This window comes from Erpetoichthys calabaricus, chromosome 3, assembly GCF_900747795.2.
Source record: "Erpetoichthys calabaricus chromosome 3, fErpCal1.3, whole genome shotgun sequence".
In the NCBI taxonomy this organism is placed as follows: domain Eukaryota; kingdom Metazoa; phylum Chordata; class Cladistia; order Polypteriformes; family Polypteridae; genus Erpetoichthys; species Erpetoichthys calabaricus.
This window is the reverse complement of record NC_041396.2, coordinates 71,697,072-71,721,482: the sequence shown is the minus strand read 5'-3', so window position 1 is coordinate 71,721,482 and position 24,411 is coordinate 71,697,072. Positions and strand designations below refer to the sequence as shown.

The window sequence follows — 24,411 nt, the reverse complement described above, 5'->3', positions numbered from 1 at the left end:
AAACTGTTTATGTGAATGTGCGTGTGTGTGTGTACTTTATGTTTTAGATGTGATATAGTCATGTTTCCAGGAGAATATGTATTGTTTTCTGTCAAAAACATATTTGACCTTTCTTCACCCAGTGGGTAAATCTAAGTAATTGAACTGTTGAACTTTTAGAGTGTGCATATGCGGCCAGTATGGGTAGTGCAAGGACTATATTTAAAAAAAACAAAACTTTATTATAATGAAGACTAAGAGAGACATTATATAAAATGAGCTATTTTGAATAATGTGATTTTTTTATTTGTGCGTGTAATAAACTCACGATATAAGGAAAAATAAAGGAGTACATGAAACTTGCCGTATTAAAAGATAAATAAATTAGGAATTACAGAATTTTGAAATGATATGGGTAGTTTCTTTTTTATTCTTACAGCCTACTTTTTCAGAAATTTCTTTTATCTGAGTCCTTTCACAGTGACTATAACCTAAACTTGTTCAACAAGATCATTAGATAGCCTAAACCTTAAGGCTCTGTACCCTCAAACTGTTCTTTTCTCTAGCAGGCCACCCTTCTCGGTGCCAAAGACTCCTTGATTGCACTGATTCAGTAGAACACTTCATGCCTCATCCCTAACCTCACAGCTCTGCATGATCTCCATTAATGTTCTGACTAAATGTAATGTATGTGCAAATTCCTATACTGGCTTCCAGTGTTTACAGCTTATGTTAATAATATTGTCATTTAACACAAAGACAGTGCATAGCAGACTTTAAAAATGGCAAATTCAAGTAGAATAGTAAAGAAGTAGCAAAAAGGTTGTTGTTTTGTTGCAGATGGTAATAATTGCTGAGGTTTTGAATGCATATCAGCAGTTACCAACTACAAACCCAGTGCTATTTACTTTTCTAGTTGGTGTTTTATTGATTTTCTATATCACTCTAATAGATAAAATATACTGTACACATATCTATACACTGCTGCTGATAACTGCTTGACATATGCTTGGCTCAGAAAGTCATTTATCTAACATTGCCTGTTTGTTTTTTATAGTTACCTTCATATAACAACAAAGAAACCACAAGAAAAACAGCATGAAATGGTAAGTTTGTGGACATGGTAAGTCTTCTTCTGAAGCTACAACACATAAAGTAGATATTATTTTCCAGTAATCCGGACAAAAGAAAGAATTATCATTGATATTCCTGTTGCTTTTCGTGTAGAACAAGTCTAAAATACATCAGGTATAGTTCAGTACTTAATAAAACCAGGTCAGTTCCATTGTCCTGCAATGGGAAAGGCCCAGGAGACTCAACTAGGAAGACAAATGTGTGACAGAGGCCTCTGCCCGAACTATTTTTGTTTCAGTGTTAAATGTTTAAAGGTTTGCAAGGCAGATGGCAATTCTCTAAAATGGAGACCTAAGCACAACCTCTTACTATCTGTTGTTTTTCTCTAGTAATTGTAAGAATTTAACGAGAAACTCTCAGTTTTTGAAAATGATTAGTGGCAACTGGCAAGTCTGAGTGTAGACTTTAGGAGTTTTTTGTGATCAGAACCGGTGTAGGGTTATGATAATGTAGAAAGTTGCCTGGTTTTGTTTCTGATGTGACATGCAATGCTGAAGCATCTATGAAACATAACTCTGTTTTAGATAGATAGATAGATAGATAGATAGATAGATAGATAGATAGATAGATAGATAGATAGATAGATAGATAGATAGATAGATAGATAGATAGATAGATAGATCCACATAAAAGAAAGTGGTAGGATTGATCAATGAAACAGAGAAAAAGGTAGAAAGATAAGTCTTACACGGAGCTGCTGGAAAGGCTGCCACTCGCGGCGGCACCTGTGGTCTTGAAGGATAAGTTTGGTACATTTCAGGTCAAAGTTATTTCATCACAGTCGTGGTATAGAGATTAATTAGACACATTAAATTGTGTTCGGGTGGCACAGTGATGGTAGCACTGCGGTCTTGCATTAAGGAGGCCAGGATTCGCGTTCCAGGGCCTCCATGCAAGGAGTTTACAAGTTCTCTCCATGTCTGCATGAGTTCCTCCAGCTGCTATAGTTTCCTACCACTGTCCAAAGATGTGCAGGATAGGTGAATTGGTGATGCTAAAATTGACCCTAGTATGTGTTTGGTGTGTGGGTGTATGTGTTTGCCTTGTGATGGACTGGTGCCTTGTCCAGGGTTTGTTCCTTCCTTGTACCCTATGCTAGCTGGGTAGGCTCCAGTCCCCCAAGACCCTGGTCTGGAGTAAGCGGGTTAGAAAATGACATGACAAATGAGAAAAATGAAGTATTTTTAAGTGAAACATTTTTGATCAATTTAAAAAAAATATATCTAGTCTGTTGTTGTATTTTAAAATAAAGGTCAAGGGGCAGAGGTCCAATCATGCACTCAAAATCCTTAAAACCTCCCAAATACATCAATATTTCAAGTGAAGAGTATTAACAAGCATTGCGATTGCACATATATTGTAAAACAGCATATCCATTTAAGAAGGAAAACAGTAAAAAGCAAAACATTTTTGTTTGATTCAGCAATTTTTAAAAAAGACCCACTGTTCTGTTCACCTCAGTACTCATCTTCCCCCATGCAACTTTTCAACCCCACAGGTATGGTTTCCTCTAGCATATCCATGTCACTTTGAAAATTCCATGTTAAGCTAACTTTTATTTTAAATTGATATCAGTTTACGGTAGCTAAAAGTCTGAACACAAGAACCAAATATGTTTATATGCCTTGGAAATAAGACAAAGTTAGATATCACAAGGATTTTTTTTTGATAATGATAGTTTGTGTTTCAGGGGTATTTTAGATAAAATTATTTTTCTATTCCTCAAAGAATATTAAAATGAATAATGGACAAATACAGTTTATGTACAGTGGGTCCTGATTTGCTCACTCAGAAAGTGCCACTTTTAGACTTTGCATAGTAGTTTAGATTGTGTACATAAACTGTCACATTAACAAAAGCATGTTGGAGAAAAATGTGCCAACAAAAGTTCAGGCAAACAAATACATGCAGTAAAAATATTCTAAGTAACAAATGTACTCATGTTTAGAGTATTGCATCGCCTGTTTTGCTAGATCTTGAATGCACAATTGAAGTTTGCCAGAATGCCAAAATTATTCATAGCAGCACAGTTAGTGGCTTGAGTTTTCATCTTGTGTTGTCACCTTGGAGAAAAGCGCAGGAACTGAATTTAGTGTACACTTATAAAACAAAGAGAGATGTTTGTTTGCACATTAAGATATTATAAACTTTACATTTTGTGCTATGTGATGATATGTTTACTTCTGTTGAAGCACTTGTGGATCCTTTCTCTCCAGAGTTAGATGTATCTAAATCAAGATGTGTCTAGCTGATACAGATAATACCGATACCTGGATAAGTGCCGGTTTTAGACTTTTAGCAAAGAACTGCATATACTGTAGTGCTGTAAATTGTGCAGCTTATTTACACTTTTATTTTCATAGATTTCTGTTTTCTCTCATTTTTATATAGTATTTCTCCTCATGTTACATGTTTTGTTTTGCTACATTTTTAAATGTAATTAATTTTGACAAATTAATTCTCCTCAGGGATAAAAAAAAACTTTTCAGTAGTAAAATCACAGTTCACAAGAGACTAATACAATATAACTGAAATTATATTTATATGTGTGCAGTATAGGTAATGGAAAAAGTACTACTAAAGGGGTTTTCCTTTCCTTAAATATATAAACATTATTGAACAAATTTGTCACTGTGCACATTTTTCCTGAGTGTATGTGTCTATGAACGATTTTCTAAGCATGATGTTGTCACATATACTTTAGTCATGACCACCTAAACTTTTATCAAAGAAATACAAGTTAAGGAGAGTGAGAAGTGCACTATCATGGAATAAGAAAATGTAAGTTGTGGTGATTGGTAGCGCTGCTGCCTCGCAGTTGGGAGACCTGGGGACCCGGGTTCGCTTCCCGGGTCCTCCCTGCGTGGAGTTTGCATGTTCTCCCCATGTCTGCGTGGGTTTCCTCCGGGCGCTCGGGTTTCCTCCCACAGTCCAAAGACATGCCGGTTAGGTGGATTGGCGATTCTAAATTGGCCCTAGTGTGTGCTTGGTGTGTGGGTGTGTTTGTGTGTGTCCTGCGGTGGGTTGGCACCCTGCCCAGGATTGTTTCCTGCCTTGTGCCCTGTGTTGGCTGGGGTTGGCTCCAGCAGACCCCCGTGACCCTGTGTTTGGATTCAGCGGGTTGGACAATGGATGGATGGATGGATGGTGATTGGTTACATGGAGAAATAAAAATGGAAGGACAAGAATTAGAGGTTGGTAGATTTGACAGAGACAGTATTACCGCAATTAATTATTCCATTATCCCACATAACTACCACTGTGCCACCGTGCCCTCACATTTAATACAGTAATCCCTCCTCCATCGCGGGGGTTGCATTCCAGAGCCACCCGCGAAATAAGAAAATCCGCGAAGTAGAAACCATATGTTTATATGGTTATTTTTATAATGTCATGCTTGGGTCACAGATTTGCGCAGAAACACAGGAGGTTGTAGAGAGACAGGAACGTTATTCAAACACTGCAAACAAACATTTGTCTCTTTTTCAAAAGTTTAAACTGTGCTCCATGACAAGACAGAGATGACAGTTCCATCTCACAATTAAAAGAATGCGAACATATTTTCCTCTTCAAAGGAGTGCGCGTCAGGAGCAGAGTCTGTCAGAAAGACAGAGGAAAGCAAACAAATCAATAGGGCTGTTTGCTTTTAAGTATGCGAAGCACCGCGGCATAAAGCTGTTGAAGGCGGCAGCTCACACCCCCTCCGTCAGGAGCAGGGAGAGAGAGATAGAGAGAGACAGAGTTTGTTTTTCAATCAAAAATCAATACGTGCCCTTCGAGCTTTTAAGTATGCGAAGCACCGTGCAGCATGTCATTTCAGGAAGCAGCTGCACAAAATATAGCAACGTGAAGATAATCTTTCAGCATTTTTAGACGAGCGTCCTTATTGTCTAGGTGTGCGAACAGCCCCCCTGCTCAATCCCCCTACGTCAGGATCAGAGAAAGTCAGCGCAAGACAGAGAGAAAAGTAAGCAGGGTAGCTTCTCAGCCATCTGCCAATAGCGTCCCTTGTATGAAATCAACTGGGCAAACCAACTGAGGAAGCATGTACCAGAAATTAAAAGACCCATTGTCCGCAGAAATCCGTGAACCAGCAAAAAATCTGCGATATATATTTAAATATGCTTACATATAAAATCCGTGATGGAGTGAAGCCGCAAAAGGCGAAGCGCGATATAGCTAGGGATTACTGTACATGCTTTGTTGCATTTCATCATGAAAATATCAACTATACATCTTAGTATTCTAAAATGTTCGGAGAGCTGTAATTTGAATGTAATGTATTCTGTGTGGCGATCACTGCCTTCCACACTCCTGACGACATAAGAGAAAGCCTGTTTAAGAAGCAAGTAGCAATTAACGACTGGGTCGGGGAACACTTAGAATGCGAAGCATTTATAGTGCTACTGCAGTTGGGGTTTGAGAAATTCTAGTAAATTAAACATTGATTTTAAGATGAAGTTTACAGTGTTCTGCTTTAATGACAAAATAAACTACAAGATGGTAGTTCTGATGGATGCAACTCGCCTTTTCACATCGACTTTGATAGGTGATACCTTCTTTTTTTATTTTGGGCACTATGCTACTTTCTGAACTTGAACTTTTGAATGCTTGTGCCACTGTGCCACTCCATCAGTTTCCTTTTGTTGGTTATACCACTGCTTAAGCCACTAAATAGTACGTTTTACCATGCTTCCATTATACTGAGCTGGACCACCATTTCACATTTGCTGAAATTCTTCTTTTTTACACATGGGTTTGCAATTTTCTGTTAACAAAACTCTAAACAGATGGGTCTATTTATATTGATTTGCATATTCAAATAACTGTAATTCCAGGAGTAGTCGGGGTGGGGCTTAAGATGCATGCATGTGTATTAAGTTTCATGTTTGTTGGGATTTATAAAAGGAAAGTTGTATGAAACTTTGCTTACACACAGTTTTATGCATCTGAATTTTTTTGCGTGTATGTACATTTCTAGTGTAGTCCATTTTTACACCATTTAATGTTTTTTACACAATTTTTTAGTGTGAATTCAGTGCATGGCATTAGCCATGGGGCCCTCAAGTGTTTTATGGACATGAACTAATTCAACAGTCCTTAGGTCATGTACAGAAAAAAAAGGATGAAGTGTGTGCTGCATTTGATTGTTATGCTGCTTGTTGTCTTGACCAAAGTGGGTGCAGAAGGCGTTAAGTTCATTAGAGTGAGAAAATGCAGATGTCTATTCACATGATTCTTAACTAGCATATAATTACATGCTTTAAATGACATATAAGAACACAGAATGGAAATAAGAGAAAAATGAAAAGGAGACATGAGCTAAAAAACATCCAAGTGGGATCTGAAAGTTTTTAAACCATTTTACAAGTTATGTTTTATCTTCCATATTTCAACATGATTTCACAAGGCAATTTGGACTCTTAAGGTTACTACTATCAGTGGTCATGTTTTCAGATTCATTCTTGAAAAACAGCATTATATAAATAAATATTTGGCTAACTTAGCAGCATCAAACCCAAAACAGAAATCAGCTCAAACACTAGGTGCCTCTCATAGCATAGAAACACACATCACACTCAGAGAGACTGCACCAGTTTAGATTGTATAGTTATTTGCAGAAAAAGCTGACCTTCAGGGTCATACAGTTTGCCCAGGAATTTGAAGTTTTATTATTTAAGATTCATAGCATGTGCTCAGTCTTCATAATAGATTCACAGAGAATATTTAGCTCTGCAAAATGACATCCATCCATCCATTTTATGACCTTGCTTTATTCTTTCCTGGATCATATGAAGCCCTGCCTGTGCAAGGCAGGATTCACCCCTCAAGATCACAATAGTTTATTACAGATCATTTTAGGCACAGTCACTCACTTACTTGATCAGTGCTAAACAGTACAATGTCTTTAAACTTTAAAGGAATTGGAAGTCCCCAAAGGCAAGGCATACGTTTGGCTTTAAATGGATTAACTTAGATGTACTTTTGCATAAAACCCACCTGTCGAAATGGCTGAAGTGAACCATTCATACAGCATGTTGCTTTCAGGATTGGGGCTTCTCATCATGATTTCAGAAGTGAAAAGCTTTGAGGTTTAATGTGACTGGGGTTAGCCTTTTAAAAAAGTCCTTAATTTCCTTTACTTTTGATGTTTTTGTATACCATATAGATAGATAGATAGATAGATAGATAGATAGATAGATAGATAGATAGATAGATAGATAGATAGATAGATAGATAGATAGATAGATAGATAGATAGATAGATAGATAGATAGAGTAATATTATTTTGGATTCTGGGAAAATATGCTTCATGCAAGGTTGGAAAATCTCAACATCTCTTGGATCTCTTAATATCCCCTTGATAGGGACTTCAGTCACTCATCACAGTTTTTAAATTTATCACCATCATCTTCAAGCATTCATTCTCTCCGTTTAACAGGATTTGCTATTGTCATTAATTATTTCCTTGGTGAGTTATAATATAACATATGTGTAAAAAATATTCAAGCTAATTAATTATATTTGCTAATGACAATAATTCTTTGTAAGATTAATTAATCAACTAAATTAATTAATGAAAGTTTTCCATGCAGCTATAAATCATAGTTTTTGTCTGATAATTAAAATGCTTATTTAACATTAAAGGAACTTTTATGTAGAATGAACCTAGTGAGGGCAGCATGGTGGCGCAGTGGTAGCGCTGCTGCCTCGCAGTTAGGAGACCCGGGTTCGCTTCCCGGGTCCTCCCTGTGTGGAGTTTGCATGTTCTTCTCGTGTCTGTGTGGGTTTCCTCCGGGCACTCCGGTTTCCTCCCACAGTCCAAAGACATGCAGGTTAGGTGGATTGGCGATTCTAAATTGGCCCTAGTGTGTGCTGGGTGTGTTTGTGTGTGTCCTGCGGTGGGTTGGCACCCTGCCCAGGAATGGTTCCTGCCTTGTTGGCTGGGATTGGCTCCAGCAGACCCCCGTGACCTTGTGTTCGGGTTCAGCAGGTTGGAAAATGGATGGATGAACCTAGTGAATTGTATGAATTTGACTATATCCAAAATTGCTTTATAACTATATGGCATGAATTAAGAACAGAACATGGAATCTTCATTTTACTTGGTTATGAGTACTGGTTTTGTGTGGTGTGTAGTGGCCGGAAAAATGGTGCATTGTTTAGCATAATTTCTTGTTGTGCAAAACATGTTATACATACAATTTATTCAAATGTGCATGGTGCTATCTATCTTACTAAACCACAGTTAATTTATGCACGGCGGACGCACCGAAGCGCATGCGCACTGCGGCCTTGGCCTCCGCCCCAGAGTCCAGAGTCAAACGCTGCCAAAACGCGGCGGCTTCCCAGAGTCAGTAGGTGGCGCCCAAACAACACAACCTCTGAGCGCCCAAACAACACAACCTGTACAGTCAAACGCAGCGGCTTCCCAAAATGCGGCGGATTCCCAGAGTCAGTAGGTGGCGCCCACACAACACAACCTGTAAAATACACTTGCTCTACTCCACTGTGCCAGGAGGCTCCCACAACGCGCTTCACACACACCAGAAGCAAAGACATCATGGCTCCACAATGAAAGAGCTCAACTAACGGAAATACAAAACGACCCCGTATGGATAAACACAATGAACGAGCATGCCCACAATGCGCTTTTGACACAGCACGGGCAAAGGAGACACGTATCCAAATGGAGGGAGCTCAACGATTAGTAATACAAATACGAGCCCGTATGGCTATGACCTGTAAACGAGCCCGTATGGATACAGACAATGAACGAAGGCGCCCACACAAAGAAACCGCTTTAGTTCAAATAGGGTTATTGAATTAAATGGAAACTTTACCATGCCTACGACCTGTGAACTAAACCTGAGGTAAAGCGTGCACGCCAGGTTGTACAGCCGCACGGATGCGACTGCCCACACCACCGCATATACCCTCCATGATATTTCATCATGCAGCGGCTTCCCACCGAGGTGCATATTACGCCGTGGCGCACGCCCCAGAGTCAAACGCAGCGGCTTCCCATAGTCAGTAGGTGGCGCCCAAACAACACAACCTGTTCACTGCACTTGCTCTAATCCACTTTGCCAGTAATATAGATCACATAACGGTCAAAGACTCGAACCCAGCGGCTTCCCCGACTCAGTGGCTGGCACACGAACACCACAATCTGTGAACTAAACTTGCTGTGCTCCACTCTGCCAGCGGTCGGTGTCAGCAAAGGCAACAGAATCACGTCTTCACAAAATGAAACCGCTTTAGTACAGATATGCTTATTTAATTAAATGACATTTCCCCAGACGCACCCACCCTCCATGATATGTCATCCATCCACATATCGGACGGAACAGAAACTGATTGTCATTCTCGGATTTCCGATTCGCTAGCGAACCACGGGTTTACTTGAAAGAATGATAAAAAACACTGTGTGAGTTAATGGTTGTGTATTAAATGGCTGTTAGCTCCAAGACTGAACCTCAGATCATATGGTGATAGCACCATTATTATTTTTTTTAACTCTGAAAACCCATAAACTGTATCCATACAATTTGTATTTAGGCTTTAGAACTAAAAACACTAGTCTAATATAAAAATTAAATTAAATGTCAATGTCAATTTATTTATAGAGGACATTTAATACTATACCAATAATGCTGATGTAAAGTGCCAAAGTGCTTTATATAGAAAATAAAATACAGAAAACATGATAGAACCAACAGTAAAGTGAAACAAACCACTGAGTAAGAAGATAAGATTACCAGTATTACTGAAGATCATCAAAAGCTAGAGAACAAAAGTGAATCTTCAGTCTGGTTTTAAACAGATTAATTGAAGGTATGTTCTTAATGTAGTAAGGTAAAGAATTCCACAAACGTGGTGCAGCGGCCACAAAAGCCTTGTCATCCTTAGTTTTACACTTAGTACGAGGGACCACAAGAGACAACTGACTGGTAGACCTAAGCTCTCCGGATGGCTGGTGTAAACCACTGTCAAAGTATCAAAGTTTAATGATTATAACATTTACCCATAGTTCCTCTTTACTGTACCATTGCTAATGTATGCAAATGATGCTTTATTATTCAATGAATTCTCAAGTCGTTTTTTTTAGCTCTAACTATTTTAGTATGGCAGAAGGAGTGAATGTGAAGAGTACAAGGCCAAATTAAGACTCCCCACATGCCACTGGCTGACTTGGCTCCTTGACAGAGAGCTGATCATACTTTTAAACAATGCAGCACAGAATTTCTCACTTTTGATTTCAACCTGAGACTTGGTTGGGTCCCCCCCAAGTCTCATAAGTTTGCACCACACCTTTTAGCTTGTAACAAACAAAAGTGTTTAGACAAGCATGCAGGAGGTGTTTTACTTTAAACATTTACATTTGTTTTAAAGCCTATTTTGCATTTTATTGTTTTAAAACTAATCTTCTTTTATTGTTTCATATTTTCCCAAAAGCAAAACTTTTATTTTTTTTGTCCATTGTTCAGAGAATTCACTGTATTATGAAGTCAGTTGGGTTAGGAAGGGGATGTGAGGGTTGACGGTAGATGGGTGGCACAAATGCACTTTTCCTCAGGCGACGTTATTCTGGCCTGAATTAAAGTTATTAAAAGAAGGTTGGCTGCAGAAACACTTCTTTGTTTGCACATTGGATGTTGCTTTTAAAGTGTGTGTATTATAGTGCCGTAATTTCTATGCACTACGCAAGATGTCTTTTTAAAGACTAATAAATTTGAACATGTCTTTTATGGTATGCTGTGTAGGCCGGTGTATGAAATAGTTACTTAATTTGCACTCTGAGGATATGGCTGTTTTTCCTAGACCCAATCTAGATGACAAATGTCTAAGTGTAATGAGAGCCTCAAAACTGAATAGGTATGAGGTACTGGCATGTCATGTTCTACACCCTTGTAATTATATGATTTTATTTATTTTATCATGGCTTGTGCTAAATGACCACTATATTAAATAGCCTTAAATATAAAACCCTCTTTTATATTTAAGGCTGCTTTATTCTTTTTTATGAAGATGGCAAGAACAATAATTAATTTTGTTGCATTTGCTTTATGAATGCAAAATGCTTGCATTAGGTTTTAGAGTATGAATCCTACTTTTGTTTACATTTTAAGGGCTCCCGTGATCAAAAGGAATTGGCACACATTTACGGACTTGAAGATTCATATACTGGACCTGCTATTTTCAGATCTGAAATTGTAAACACATTCATGTATGGCATTTGTACACAAAGCTTATAATAAGGATGTGCAAAGCTTGCCATCTGATTTCTTGTATCTATTGTAAATCTATTTTCTTTTTTTTGCCGATGGGCTGCATTATGCCAGCAAAAACAACAACATTTATTTCTATACCACATTTTCATACAAGGAATCAAAGTACTTTACACAATATAAAAGAAAAGTTACAAGAGAAAAGAATAGCAATTTACAAATAATTATGTATAACTAAATAATATATAGGTGGCATGGTGGTGCAGTGGATAGTGCTGCTGCCTCACAGTTAGGAGACCTGGGTTTGCTTCCCGGGTCCTCCCTGCGTGGAGTTTGCATGTTCTCCCCTTGTCTGCGTGGGTTTCCTCCAGGTGCTCCGGTTTCCTCCCACATTCCAAAGACATGCAGATTAGGTGCATTGCCGATCCGAAATTGTCCCATGTGTGCCCTGCGGTGGGCTGGCGCCCTGCCTGGGGTTTGTTTCCTGCCTTGTGCCCTGTGTTGGCTGGGATTGGCTCCAGCAGACCCCTGTGACCCTGTAGTTTAGATATAGTGGGTTGGATAATGGATGGATGGATAAATAATATATATAAATGAATCTATAAAGAATCAATATGCACTTACAAATCACAGATATACTATCAGTAGAATACTAATTTGAAGATAAGTTTATTAAATCCCTGTGGTGGGTTGGCACCCTGCCCAGGATTGGTTCCTGCCTTGTGCCCTGTGTTGGCTGGGATTGGCTCCAGCAGACCCCCGTGACCCTGTGTTCGGATTCAGCGGGTTGGAAAATGGATGGATGGTTTATTAAATCCATTAAGATAAGTCCAATCTATCGTTAGATTTCCAGGGAGAACAACTTTGTTGATACCTGGTATCTAAAACTATCCTGGACTAACAGTTTATTTCTAAAAGTAGACAGCTTTTCATCAATTGTTTCCACCTAGTGAAACGTTTTTGATCCTCAGCATTATGATGAAATTTCAGCGTTGTATAAGTTGAAGTGAATGCATTTCAAAGCTGCAGTATTCAGACAGCAGTACCCTCCAAACCATGCAATGAAGGGTCAGCAGGGCTGCGTTTCAACATCTAATAAATTCAGTGGTAAAGACACACTGCATTTTTAACCCACCTTCTGGAGGTACTTTTATGTTGTGCGTTCTTCACTGTTGACAGGTTAGCTTCTGCTGTTATAGATAATTTGTCAAACATGCTTTGTTAATTTATATCCAGTGAGACAATATGCATTTAGAGGTCCATGTTATGAACTGTGAAGACATTAGACAACTTGAATATTTTATTGACTTGGTATAGTTGTTTCTGATTCAATCACATTCTCTCCAGTCTCCACTATATTCGTACTGTAGCCTAAATGAGCAGGACAAGTGGAGTGATTGGGTTAAAGTCAGATGAATGTTTAAGAAATTACACACTAAACCATCATCATTCAAATAACCAGTGTGAATGAGGAACTTATACTCGACACTCACTAGTACATTTGTTGAAGCTGAAATATAAAATGCTTGTCATTGATGATCTCATAGCTCCAAATCATACATTTACTATCTGTGTGATCTCAGCACTTCAAATAAAGTGCCTTCTTGGAGTAAGACTGTCTGACATAAATTCTCTTGCTAGCCATGGAGTCTTTATCATAATACTGCATGTTGGTACTGTGCAGGATTCAGATAAGAGTAATAAATATCTAAAAAAATGTAATTAAGATGTTAAACACCACAAAAACATTACTTTGTCAATATTCAGTCAGGATTCAACCTTGAGGTCCATACCCTTGGGTAGCTGGTTCCAGAGTGAATACTGACTTTCAGTCAAGTTGTGGCTCATAAGGCTATGCAGATTGTACTGGGTGCCTTTGTAAATAGTTAAAGTGATTTTTGGGATCTGCCTGGATTTTTCAAGAGAAGTGGTCCCCTTGTCTAACTGCAATATCACAACAAAATTGGCAAAGTTACTGGTAGAACTTTAATGCATGCCTACTTTAAGATCATTAATGACTTGGCCCTCGCTGTGTAACAAGCATACAAGGAAAAAAAAATTGGTTTCAGCTAGTGAGATGTGCTTAAACCACTCTCACCCAAAAACAGTGCTGGGTGATATTTGTTTCTGTCTGTAACAAATCATCTGTTTCTTACATTTGTGGTTGTTTCATCCCCTCAAGGCTGTATGTGGGTCGTCAGTGAACTTACAAAGGTCAAAATGTGTCCTGAAGCCACAAAGGTTGCGAAACACTGCCAGATTTTCCATTCTACATGTTTTTCAAAAAATAAACAACAAACTTGCAGTGCATTCTAGTACAGTCAACGCATATACTGTATATATAACTGGTCACTATACACAGGCAACACAGCACCACATGGCTAGTTATGCTTGCACATTAGGCTTGTGCTCAGCAATGCTCTCAAAACAAGCCTTAAAGGAGCCCTCCCCCTATCAGGAAACAGAGGATAAAATGTGACATATTAGAAACAAAAGATTTATTACTATTTACAAGGCATTTCTTTATTCTTGATGGAAGAAAAAAGTGTGAAGCATCTGCAAAGATACATGGCGAACAAAAATGGCATGCCCGTTGTGCTCAGAACTGCCATTGGAACAAGGCAGTCCCTCGCAGCCGCTTCATTGGACAGCCAATGTGTGTCCAAAGATTGTTGCTCTCTCAGCACAATTACCCATGTTTTATTTTTTGCTAGTTTGTGACCATTGGTTGTATTTTATTTTTGTTATTTGTTCCGTCTGTATCTTTTGCTGTTTGAGTCACAGTGGTTAGCCTTGCAGCTCAGATCATATATTTGGCCACAATAATCAGTCCAGAATTGTTGGCAGACATTTCCCTAGACCTCAGGAACACTTAAAAGACCATTGCCCCATTATAATCCACTCAAAACCTTTTCAATTCCTCCTTCCTAATTGATTTCAATGCATTTTGTGGAGTTAAGCGAAGTTTACAAAAATTTCTGTGATTACACCGAACTCGGGGCAAAGTGAATTCAGCGGGGTTTGCTCAACAAAGTAAAACTAAATTTTAATTAATAATGAATAAAAATTATATTAAACTAGCCATGTGTGCACAACTACTTGCGCGTGTTAAAGTTGTCTGTGAAGGGCTCCCTGTTTAAACGCGGCTGCCAGTCGTGAACTGGGCCCTTCGTCGCACAACATTATGATTTTTTATAAGGGAAACAAAATTACAAAACAAAACCCTTGGACATTTATTCGATAGGAACGGCCTACTCGGAATCACTGTCCGAATAGTAATTATGTGGTGGTGGAGGAGCATTTCTGCTTCTCTCCGTTCACAGTCCATCTCGTTTTCATGACGCTGTCATTTCCTCTCACGATCTCTTGTCAACCTTTCTCCAATCTGGCAGGTTGCTTTTTGGTAATCCAAAGAGTAAAGGAGAACCAATGCTTTTTTCTTGAACTCCAAACGCCAACTGATGGAAAATCACAGAAGTGTGTCCGACTTATATACTCTGACTGCCGACTCCAAGAAGTGGGTGAACATTCGATTTGGACGAAGTGCTGCCAACAACGGTCGATAGAAACACAAAAAACCACAGTCTCAACAACGAAGCAGGTGTCGACGCCAGATCTAAACACAAAGCACGGTGTTGATGTCAGATCTAAACACAAAGAGCGCTATCGACAGTGTTTGTAAAGAAAAGTAACAACCAAGGCAGTGTCAGGGGAACATGAATTCGTGGACAAACAAACATCAAGATCCAAATGAAGATTATATATAAAGATGCACAGATGTGATCATTGTGATAAATAATCAATCATTATTATATCATATGATCATATATAAAACTTCTGAGCAGACAGATTTGCTCATTGTGTTGGTTACTACCATGACTTCAATGAGGTGTCTGCTTCTTCTTGAGGCGTACTCAGCAGCAGCTTCACTAATGAAGACTGACTAACGTACTGATGTTCACAAGGCACAGTGGTTTGAAAAGCATGACAATAATATGAGCTGTCCCAGTCACCAGATCCCAACACAGTTGAGGGCCTTTTGAATGGTGCTCACAAACAGAAAGCTGTGATTAGTAGATAGAAAGATGGAAAGGTGTGATATTGATTTAGAGCAGCTATAAGTATCTGCAGGATAGTGTGGTGAACCTTGTACTGCATAAATAAGTAAATGAATAAGCACTTGCTCTTCAGTGTTTGAATGATGAAATTATTTTATTTTTTTTATTGTAAAAAGAAATCTTTATTTAAACACAAAATGACAGGCAGACAGGAGCTAAACAACTTTCCTTATGTTTTAATGGTACAAATTTTGCTAGTTGTTAATTATTTTAGTCATCACTAAAACTGAAAAAGATGCAACAATACAATGTACAATGGCTGACCCTGTGCTCTGACCCCAAGGGATATGCGAAAACTAACAAATTTCTAATACAAGAAATTGTATAAGGCAAAATAAAGAACAAAAAAAAAAAAACAATAAGTGAATTTTTAAATATATAAAAAAACAACACTTTGAAGTTGGCATCTCCAAAGAAAAGGGTATATCCTGTGGGCAGACTTAAAACTGTGTGCTGGTGATTAATATTTTTGCCAACAGTTTTTTAAGAAAGAATGCCTGTAAATCACAGGGGTTGGGATGTAGAAGGGATAAGATACCTAGATCTGAGAAAAGGGAATGCATTAATTGTGTTGATGCCCGACTGACACTAAGGAAGGGACGACATATGGCAACCTCCAATATTCAGTGCTGAGTTGGGAAAAAAAACATTGTAGAGGTGCCAACTCAGCTGTAGAACCATTAATTTTTCAACTTGTGTCTATGTTTGAATGAATAAGATATTAATAATGCCTATAACAGGAGAGGGAGACATTAATGTATTAGAAAGAAATGGGAAATGAGATAGGACAAAGGGGGGAAATATATTTAGTTTCTATGAGAAGCCAGAAAGGGGCTTAGGGGTACAGATTAAATGATGTAACTCAAAGTCAAAGCAGAGACACCCCCATATAAACTGTTGAAGATCAGTGTGGATTGTTTCATAAATGGCCTTTTGTGATTCCAGAGCGATAAAGAAACAAGTGACTTGATGGTGCGTTAGTATTTAAAAAGGGAAGGAAGCAGCACTCTAGAGTGCTAATAAACTTAATTCTGGGGAGCATATTCATTTTTATAATTGCCAATCTGGTAAGGAACAAGAGAGCAGGTAAGAGAGGAAAGACCAAGCAGAAATGGAGTCTCTGACACCCTTCAGTACATGGTAATAGTTGACAGCTCTAAGCTCTTAGACTATAGCACAGATGTCCAACCCTAGGTATGTGGAAGACTCTGCCTGAGGAATTAAAGAGGAATGTGAAGAGAGATGACAAGAAGGACTTAGTGGGAAAAGAGCAGCATTATACAAATTAGTTTTATAGCCAGACAGAGCTTCATAGGTGTTGAAGACACAGGTTGAAGACATACAAAGAAAGATCAGCAGAGCATGTACTAAGATAATAAAGACTCAAAGTTAGGCAGACAGGTGAAACCTACAAGAAAGGCAATGTTCCAGCTCAGGCAAGCAATTTAACTTGGTAAACGTCAATAACAAGAAAGGGTTGAGGCAGAATACAACAACAGCATTTGGGATTCCCGTAAAGTGTGGCCAATGTATAAACGCTTGCATGTTTCATTCTAAAGCCAAATTTCATCCCATACACATTTTCTGTCCCAGCTAACTTAATGCTTACAGTATTTGCTATGACCACATAACAAAACACTTTTTTTTGAGTTCTTTCAGACCAACATGATTGATCTCCCCTTGGCTCTATTGACAACATTAGAAGGATTCTGAAGCTAAAATTTAGCTTTCTTAAGGCTTACAGTATATATTTAATTTCGTAATTTGAAAAATTGTAGCAATTAATTATCTGGAGTTTCACTGACAATTTAATGTCATACCAAGAGAAAATACCACTCCCACCTTCTTTAAAAATGCCATAATTATCCCTTTGCCAAAAAAAAGCAATAGTGGTCAGTCCCAATAATTATCAATCAATGTAATTTGCTCTCACTGTGAAGAAATTCTTTGGGAGACTAGTGCTGAGTCATATTAAACATAAAACTTCAGAAAATATGACCATCTCTAGCTGATATAGTTTCACGAATGGCTCACAGAGGACACAATATCCCTTACACTTAATGCCTCTTTAATAAAATGCCAGAGTACTGCTTATAGACTATAAAATTTAACACTGTTGTACTATCAAAGCAGATCACCAAGCACCCTCAGCTTGAGACGAAGTATCAACCTCTAAAAATTAATATAACTGGCAGAGACCAGCATGTGTAGATTGGTTTTATCACTTCCTCCAAACCTACAGACTTGTATGGTGAACCTGATACTATAGCCCTTGTTTACCTATAACTATGTGGCCAAACACAGTTCCAGCTCTATCATTAAATTTGATGATAACACAACTACAAGCAGTCTGATCAACAAAAAAGACGAGACTGTTTACAGCGAAGAGTTTTGCCATTTAAGATAGTGGTGGTGGGACAATGTTCTCTCAATCAATTTCACAAAAACCAGAGAGCTGGCCATAGCAGGAGGTACACCTCTATACAGGAAGGGGTGCTATGGAGAGGGTCAGCAGCTAAATTTGTGAAGCTGGCCCAACAAATCTTAGTTATCTTAAAGTCTCATGAATGCCTTTACTTCTTCAGATATCTGAGTAAAGGCTTGGATGTCTCAATCTATGTTCCCCAACTTCTACATGTATAACACAGAAGTCAGTAATAACTTGCTGTATTACATCCTGGTAAGCAACTCTTCATCTCAGGACAGCAAAGCATTAAAGAGAATGGAAAAGTGGCTTAACAGAGAGATATGAAGAGGGAAGTGGTGAGGTGAGGTGAGCATTTAATGGTACCTGGGAGGTGGACAAATGACTAATTCACCCATCCTTGTTGACAAAGGTTTAGTAGTAATTTAAGTTAACCCAGAGAGACGACAGCTTGTTTCTTAGGAGTTTTTTTCTCCCTAATTTATTTAACTTTGAATAATCATTTCAGTTTTAATAAATTTGGCCTCTTTGACATTTTGCTGTGTGCAGAGAAAAACTGAGGCCTTGGGAAGTGTCCTCTCTTGTCACAGTATATATTCTCTCTGAATCTGTGCTCTTAGATGGCATATTAAGAAGGACAATGCCCAATAAAATGAGATCTAAAGGCTTATTATTTACTAATTTAATTATGCCAGATATTAACACAGAGTTGACAACATGGGAGTAGTTAAAGGAGACATAATTTTATAGGGTATTACAGAACAAGGCAGCAAGGGTAACCTACATCTCACATACAGTACATGCTCCATGCTCCATCATATACTACTATTCAATCATTTCTTAATTTTTAGTTTAGGAAGACGTTAAGATCCCAGAAGGAAATTTGTTAATTGTTAATTACTAACGTTGTTAATTTTGATCAACATACATTGTAGTTCACATACAATACATTCTTAAAATGTTATTTACAAAACTAACAGATTGTTTTACACTTGGTTTGGACAAACCAAGGTTGTGAAGGAGGGCTGGAGCCTATCCAAGTCAGCATAGGGTGCAGGGCAAGAACAAAGCCTGAAAAGGGCGCCAGACCATCGTAGTGCGAACACATTCACACACCCACACACTAAACACACACAAGAGTCAATTTGGCATTGCCAATTCACCTAATATACATGTCTTTGGACAGTGGGAGGAAACCAAAGCACCTGGAAAAAACCCATGCAGACATGTGGAGAACATGCAAATTCCACGCGGGGAAGACCCAGGAAACAAATCCTGGTCTCCTTACCGCAAGACTACTGCACTACCACTGAACCAACGTGCGGCTCAAATAATAATAATCATAATAATAATAGAACCCAACAGGTACTGGAGACATCTTAATAATACAGGAAATGCATACCCATAGCACTCATCAATTCACATTGAAACACTAAAACACATTTAGGGATTTGCTTTTGTTATTTTTGCTACACTATTCTATTTAAGGCAGACATAGTGCATCGGTAAAACAATGAAAAGAATTGAACATAATTCCCATGCTAAAACTGTCCACCTAATTTTAAGAAACAATTATACTGAAAATGTAGAATTGGAAATTAATGAAATAGCAAGGAATTTATTGCTGTGTTTTAAGTCTTCAAATGGCACTATAGCGCATTACTTGTTTGAAGACTTGTTTTACTCTTGACAATAGATCATCCTGAATGAATAATCTAATATGTACAGCTGGATAGGTCAATTACTTTTCTAAGCAAGCTACATATAGAAAAACACAGTGTTGTTTAGGAGAAAGGCAGCTTTCCCCTCCCTTCCAAAGTGAATTTTGGAAAATACATCTCAAAGCAGTCTAAGACCAAGTAGGTCTGTCAGTTTTGCCTACACTTATAATGGCACACAAGGGCATTCTTTAAAACAACAGAGTTGAGACAGACCTACAGTGTAGCTCTACAGTACCTTCATTTTCCTACCTCTTGTCTACAGTCTGCATTTCAGTGTGTGGAAAAGTCCAGAAATATATTCCTCAGTTGCTGGATGGACCTAATTTTCTTTGCAGCCTACAGATGGAAGCCAGACTTCAGTTAAACCTCTGAATTTCATCTGATTAGAGCTCGTGTTGCTTTTCCTGGGACCAGAAAGGCTCCAGGAACAATACAATTGCCTGAACTGGAGAGTTGAATCCTAAGATACTAGATGTAAATGTGCTAGGATTCTAACATGTTACTAAACCTCATAAACGCTGGCCTCAAAGTTCCAGTAAGTCTTAACCATAAATTAAGAGTTACCTCTAAACTAAAGGTGCTTATCACCTGCGAAGGCCCAACAATGCGTCTAAGGCTTTGAAAGTCCATAAGCCTCAGAATCGAGGGAGAGAGAAACTGTGAAACCTCTGGCTCTGTCTATATATTTATAATTGTTAAGGAAAAAAAATCAATGTTCCTTTATATTTACAAGTTTATTAAAAAAAATTGAAAAACAAGAACAAAAGCAGCAGCACAGAAATCAACAATAAGGTACATGCAAAATGCAAACCTACAATTAAATAAATCCAATCCATAAAAGAGAAATCCAAATCAAAAAAGCAAAGCTGAAGTTAATTAACCAAAGACAATTTTCAAAAATTACTGTAGTAAGCAAAATGTGAAATGCAAAGAAGAGCCAAAAGCAGAAAGTTTAGCCACAATTTCAATATAGCCTTTAATTGGAATGCTGGCTCTTAAATAGCAATGGAGGCAGTTCCCCAACTCCAGCATTGGGAAGCCCCCATCCCTCTGCTCCACCAGATTCAACAGACAGAGAACTACTTCTTCCTCTTCATCTTTTCCCACCTCTATGTGTGGTTGATGTGCTTTTACAGACAGAGAACAAGGATCATAATTTACAGAACTGACACCGCAGTAAAATATTTAAAAACCCATAACACATATAAAATAACAAGGAAAAACATTAATAATGCAAAATAACAATAAATAATCAACCAAAAATAACATAAACTTCATAATGTAAAAGAAAGACTAACGAGCAGGGGCCTGGTAAAAACATAAGAATGCCATTTAAAGACAACACTGAACATCCAAGAAGCAGGCTGTGACTGGCTTGCTAGGAGTAAACTGTGAACCAATCAGCTGCAAGTAAAACCTCATGACCAGCACTGTAATCTGACAAGAAGGTATAGTAAAACCTTGTTTCATCAGTGTGGAAGACAGCTGTATCACAGATCAACTGGGTGCCACTGAACGAGTCACTTTTCCGATGACATAACAGGCAAAGAACAAGGAATCTTCCAACTAAAGCCAGTCCCAAAGATCATTACTGAAAGCTTGGGTTTAATTTGTGCCAAGCTAAATTAAACAAACAGTGTGGTGTAGTGGTTAAGGCTTTGGATTTCAAGCCCTGAGGTTTTGGGTTTATATCCCACTACTGAAACTTTGTGACCTTGAAAAAGTCACTTCACCTGCCTGTGCTCTATTTGGAAAAAAAAGTGTATCTCGGATGTTGTAAGTTACCTTGGATAAAGGCATTAGCCAAATAAATAAATGTGGAACAATTAAGAACTAGTAAACAACCAGTCTAAATACTGCTGTATTACTTTCTCATATTGAAATGTTACTATGTAACAAGGGTCAGTAATAATGATGTGGAGTAAAGATCTGCATTTTAATAGATTTTCAAAATAAGTACATATGTAGTATGACATTTTTTTCACAGTCTCATTAAAAGTTGTGCATTATAGCAAGAAAGTGTTAAGTGTGCATGACATGACACCATAGAAACAGATGAAGTTAGCAACAAATGTGTAACTTAACAAACAATGTGAGAGATATTGTTTGAGATTTATAATGTGACAATTTTAGAGATTTACAAATTACAGTAATTTGAAATTAAACCCTATTCATGTGTGAAGAACAGAAAATCCGTAAATAAACGCAACACAGCAGAATCGGGATGATAGTTATGCATGTTTCCATACAAGCAGTTGTGTTTCTATAGTATAACCCTTGTGTTTATCCATAGATCATATTATTTCTATTTCTTAAAGCAAGTAGAGTTCAGTTTCCTTTATTAAAGTCTAATAACTCAATCCCCTGCCAGCAATATATGAAGGATTTTAGGAGTCTTACTGAAGGTTTCATTAATTATTGGTTTTGGCAAAAGAAAAGCTGATAAATAATTTAATAATATAACTTTTTTTTCCACTTTCCTACAATATGATCTATCCTCAATCAACAGTTTTGGTTTGTTGTTGGGAGTAATAGGGGAATACAATCCCTCCAGTGTTGTCCCTTCAGTATTGCTATACTGCATTTTCATACCTGTTACAAGTGGTGCATAAATAGTTTAAATCATTGAATTTTCTTTTTACAATGATGTTAGAAAACACAGTGGTCTTCCACAGGCCAAAAATAAAGACCTTATGGGGTATCAATGGTAGGGTCTCATTTATAACAAGCGGTAAAAGTTTCTGCCTGCTGTAAAATTCTTGAGCTCAATATTTTCTGTATATTTACTTAGGATTATCTGAAGTTAGAAGAATATACACAGAGTGATTTAACTTACTATATACTGTATATGTTTAAAGAAAAGCAACTATGATTACAGCAGTAATGCTTTGGCTGTCTGAGAACATTTTTTTAATGAAAATGCAGGGCAGAGACAATGTGTTTTTAATTAAAATAAACTTTAAATTCCAGACATAATAGAGAAGAGTTTCATTTTGGATACTACAGTCTATTTCAGCCAAAACTATCATTAGGAAAATTGTTCGTGGTTTTAACTTTGGCAATAAACACTTTTTATTTGTAAAGTACAATGCATCCTTACATTTCTTCTTTTTGTTTCACCTTATGCTGTGAGTAACTAACATGCAGAGTTCTGCAATGGAGCATAACAGTTTACTAATGGCTTTAAACTAAGTGCTCCATCATTATTTATTACGTGATCTGTTAATTTTACAATAGGCTAGTGCTGTGCTGCACTTTTTAGAGGTGTTGCTTCACATCTCCAGTGATCTGTTTGATTCCTAGGCCAGTTGCTGTGGAGTTTGCAAACAAAGATGTGTGTGATTTGTGTAAATGGACTTCAGTCCCATCCAGGCTTGATGCATGCTTTGCACTTGAAGCTGAAAAGGAAAAAAATGAACTGTTTGGAAAATAAGTGGGTTCTAGTGTAGACAGCAGTCACTCTCGTTTTACTCTACATACATTAATTCTGAGCCATTCCTTCAGCCTCTCCTGTTCATTTCACAAGCAATTACTAAAAGCATCAATAACTATTTATTGTAGACACACAGCATTCATTTTCTGCACATAACAATACAATTTGAAAAATTAAGATATACCATCCAGTTGACATTATGTGGTGCAATTTCACAGTTTACAGCTTACAAATCTTACAAGTGATCTCAAACATTGATACACTCATTTTATAAATAAGTACCATGTATGAGCATTTTGCTGATAGTGATTGTCAATTGCATGTTTTGAACAAATTATTTTTGAACATTGTAGAAAATGTTTAGAATAGAGATGCTATCATTTTATTCATTGAGTATCCTGACAGCATTATTTTTTAAAAAAAATGTACTTTGACAGAAGCTGCTTTAAAAAAATAGGTGTGCTGTATATAAATAAGATGGCCACAAGGGGGCACCAGGAGCACTGGCATTTGATACCAGGTCTGGGAATGATTAATTTCAGTAATGCACCTTATAGTAAACACAAGGATGGAACTGCTGTTATTTATGTGTCTGTTAATTTCAAATTGATTGATACAAATGTTGGACAACCATTATTTTTTATATTCTTTGATTACAATAAATAAATGTCAGTCAAGTCACTTTTAGGGCACTCTCAAATAAAGCAGTATTTCCATAATTTTCAATAGTATCTCATGTAAGAATGTTTCTTGACTTTTTTCACAGACAGGTTTGATTTTGTGCACTTTGATATTTTTAATTGATTGTTGTTGAACTGATTGTCTTCACAATGCATTCATTATAGAACAAGAAATATACTTTGTGAGGAAGAATTAAAAAATGAAAGAAGCCATTTATATCATGAACAAATAAAACATAGACAATGATTTTTAAAAACTTCCTTCTATCAATCCATTTTCAAATCCCCTAAAAACTAGTTCAGAGTAGTGGGCTGAAGTCTTTACCGGCATCTTTAGATGGAAAACAGGAGGAGCGCACTATCATGCACACAACCACATTGGTGGAGTTAACCTAACATGGTTGTATTTGTGATGCAAGAGGAAAAACACAATTGTCTTGCAAGTACAAGATCATTTGTCATTCTACGTCTGTATTTAAAGCTAACAAATACTGATCCTCATGATTATTCAGCACCTAGTGTTGCCTGACTTACAGTGCTGGGAATCCAAATTGATTTCATGATGACTTGACTATTGTGCAGAATTTTTATATCAATACTTCATGTCTTTGTTAATTTGAATTTTCATCAGTTTGTTCAGTTCTCTTCCAGACTATCCATACATGTTGCTATTTTGATTGCCACAGGTG

The 24,411-nt window shown here is 37.5% G+C and overlaps 1 protein-coding gene across 1 annotated transcript in view; it reads left to right on the top strand.

The window, feature by feature from the left end:
• LOC114649660 (doublecortin domain-containing protein 2) overlaps positions 1-24,411 on the top strand; it is a 54,718-nt gene that overhangs the window by 2,336 nt on the left and 27,971 nt on the right. Inside the window, exon 2 of the mRNA XM_028799119.2 lies at positions 1,037-1,085. Coding sequence (XP_028654952.1) covers positions 1,037-1,085 — 49 coding nt within the window. The remainder of the gene's footprint in view (positions 1-1,036; positions 1,086-24,411) is intronic.